Here is a 3,404-nt window from a genome sequence, read left to right as displayed (position 1 = left end):
CGTCATGCTGAATTGCTAATTGCTCCACATTGTAATTTATCATACTATTTTGCCAGAAGCTGCTTTGTGGTGGCAGGATTACATCACATTATGTTGTTAAATTACTCTGACTCTATTTAACTAGCTTATAGTATACAAATTATTGAGTTATTCTCAATTTAGCAGAAATCCATGGGGATCAAGTTCTCCCACTCGCATTTATTTAATTTAAATATTTGTTGTTGACATTGGTATTGGTATTTGTTGTTGTGAATAGCGAACGATTGAGAGGAGTCTTAAAGAGTAAGGTTTAAGATGAGCCGGTTCTTTAACAATAAGGAGACATACCTTAGTTGCTTGTAGTAGTATAATGTTTTCTGACATTGTACAAGGTGGGCCTGTGGCAGTTATGGCTATTTTGATTCAGAGAGATATTTTGAAAGGTTAGTAAAACCTACGGTCATCAGTAGCAGAGGCGTTGTTAGGATTTAGAATGAATGAGTGGGCATTGTGGAATAAAATTTTTGGAGGTCTTGTTGATGGATGCATCCATCAATGAAAACAAAATTGTACTGGTTGGTTCCTTCAGTTTTTCTGAATGAGGTGGAGTTATGTAAGGCAGTTCTATATGATTGTCATGTTACGTTGGTTACATGTTTTTCAATGTTCAGTTCCCTGCTTCTGTGTTTCTCCTAATTTGAATAAAAATCTTATTGATCAAAAAAGCGCAAGGCATTTGGTGAAAATAGAGAAAGTGAGTAGTTCTATGAAAAAGTTGTGTATGATCTATACTAGTGGACCTAATATGTTGATTCTTGCATGCCGATGTAGACATTAGTAAGCTAGATATATGCTCTCATTAGAAAATTCTCATTCTGTGACTGTTTAAACTGAATTGTTAATTCTTTATGTGCTTCTGTTTGAAGTTTGAATTTCTGATGTTAGTGGCAAGATGCAAATTTCAGTTATTCTATGCTGCAGAGCGTTGTCTTTTGATCTATATTACCAAGAAGAGTAACTTAGATGCGCTTCTGTCTACAACGCTTACTAGATATGGTTTTGATTGTCCCTATATGGACCCTGCACTTCCAAGATTCAATGTACACAACTCATTTGTTCACCTATAGGAGACCAGGGGGACCTTGAGACTTCATACTTAAATTGTTTCACATGCTTTGCTATCATTTTTCTCGCGTATTGAGAAAACAGCAGCACGATCCTCCTTCTCCAACTAAACTCCTCAACTTAACCCTTGATCCCATAGTTATACTTAGTTCAAGTTGAAAGAGTGGTGTTTTAAATCTATACTTTCTGGTGGTAGTGTTCATAAGCTCAACAAGTATAATATCACAGTCATTATCGGATATTCTATATATTCTAGTGTAGATGGCAAGCTAATCTTAAAGAGAGATTTTTTCATATGTTAGGATAGATACATTGACTTGATATTTAGGACCACACCTTTTATCCAACAGCTTTTGGCATTGTTAAGAGGCAGAAAGATAAGTCAAGAGATGTGGCTCATTTCACTTTCCTTCCCCATTTCATTTCTTGGAAATTATACTTCTACCCTTTCTGGAGAAGCATGCATTTTCTATAAAGCCTACAAGGATTTATTAACCGCTTTCTTAAGTATTATCCCCCCCCCCCCCAAAGTGTGCGTTCATCTCGACATCCTATGCTCTAATTCCTAGTGAAAGGAACTGGTATGTTACATAAAAAACTAAGTATAACATTAGACTTCTCAAATCAACTGCCTATTGCCTGCGAGTTGTGATTGAATTATATTCGACTTGCAAGCCTTCTAGACACAAATATTATGCAGACTACAACACTAAAGAACATAGGAGTGTCTGATTAATATAGAAAAATTAAAAGACAGTCACTGATATCTGTAACAATATTTATTATAGATTGAAGCTTTCTCAGATTCCTCTTAAAGAAGAATCTCTGTTAATTTAAACTACTTCCATAATACTTGGACTAATCTCAATTTTTACAACTACTTAACCAAGTCCCTAGAACAGGTAAAACCATACTTGGATAATATAGTATGGAAAAATCTATGACATATGCTGCTTGCAAAATCTGTAACATTAGTAGAACTAAAAAAGAAACCGAAAAGTTTCATTCTAATTAGCAAGGACTTCCCAGATCAACTCAGGATCAAACGACGGCATATGTGCGAGAGAGCAGCCTTCAAACTCTAATTCTTCAGGAACAGCTGAACACGCGCCAAGCACAGAGTATGGGGAGTTGACATCCATCCATAGTCCCTCTTCAGATACACTTGAAGAAACCATTTCATTGCTGGAAGTACTGTTATTGATCATCGAAGATGATGAATTCGAGTCAATCTTTAATGATTTCTCACTCTCATTGATTTTACTAACACTAGCAGAGCTGTCACAACTTTTCTTGCCACTCTTTTTGGCTTTCTCTCGTCTCACTTTCTGGCAAATTGCTGTAATTTTGGCATCCACGGCATTTTTTAAAGCAGTAAGTCTTGAACTATCTCCGAAACCCAATTTACTTGGATCACGAAGATTTGGGAAGTTTAACCGCGCATATTCTCCACGAAGCTTATAAGCAGCACGATCATAAGCATAAGCTGCAGCTTCAGGTGTCTCATAAGTACCTAACCAAACTCTCATCCTGTTTTGTGGTAGTCTTATCTCAGCTACCCATTTTCCCCAATGCCTCTGTCTCACTCCTCTGTACAGCTTTTTCTTCGTCGGAACCATGTAGCTGTTTTTGTATACAGAGTTATGAAGTGGACTGGAGACATCAGGCAATGAAACTGGATTTTTTGCAGGGTTTTCTTCACAAAACTTATTAAGCAAGTCTCTTTGTGTGAGATAAACAGAAGAGCCTAATTGCTCGAAAGCCGGGCTTGTTGATGTTGAGCAGTTGGAAAAAATTGAATCTAAGGTGTTTGTGTTAGTTGCTAATATGAGATTAGACAATGAAACTCCTATGTTATTACCCTGAAAGTGTGAAGACTGGATGCTGTTTTGTTGCATCCTGTCCATTTTTTTCCAAATTTTTGAGACGAAAATAGAGGAAACAGGGTACTTAGTAATTGTCCCTTTGCCTCTGAACTTAAGGCCTTTGCAGAAAACAATAGTTCCTGTTTTGAGTAGATTAAAAACAGATTTAGAAGAGGAAGATTTGTGGTGCTTTGGAAAGTTGAGAGAAGAAAGGTGTTTGATGTGTCTGAGTTTGGTAGCTCTCTTGTTGTGTATTTATAGTGCTGGGGGTCAGATTTTACTTGGCCATCTTAAGTCCTACCTGTTCAAAATGTACGTTTTTAATCTCTAGTTGGTTGAGTAAAAACTTCCTGATTAATCAAACTTTATACCTAAATTAAAAAATAAATGAAACAACTGTACATCAAATATCTGTTGTTTTAGGCTTATCCGTAT

General features: G+C 36.4%; 1 protein-coding gene across 1 annotated transcript; it reads right to left on the bottom strand.

Annotated features, from left to right (window-relative positions):
- Positions 1-1,865: 1,865 nt before the first annotated feature.
- LOC141678656 (ethylene-responsive transcription factor ERF061-like) lies at positions 1,866-3,202 on the bottom strand. Its single transcript, XM_074485006.1, has one exon. It carries the CDS (start codon positions 3,009-3,011, stop codon positions 2,112-2,114), a length of 900 nt encoding a protein of 299 aa, XP_074341107.1. The 5' UTR covers positions 3,012-3,202; the 3' UTR covers positions 1,866-2,111.
- Between the last annotated feature and the right edge of the window lie 202 nt (positions 3,203-3,404).

Source organism: Apium graveolens, chromosome 8, assembly GCF_009905375.1.
Source record: "Apium graveolens cultivar Ventura chromosome 8, ASM990537v1, whole genome shotgun sequence".
NCBI classification, from domain to species: Eukaryota; Viridiplantae; Streptophyta; class Magnoliopsida; order Apiales; family Apiaceae; genus Apium; species Apium graveolens.
This window is presented reverse-complemented; position numbering and strand designations above follow the sequence as displayed.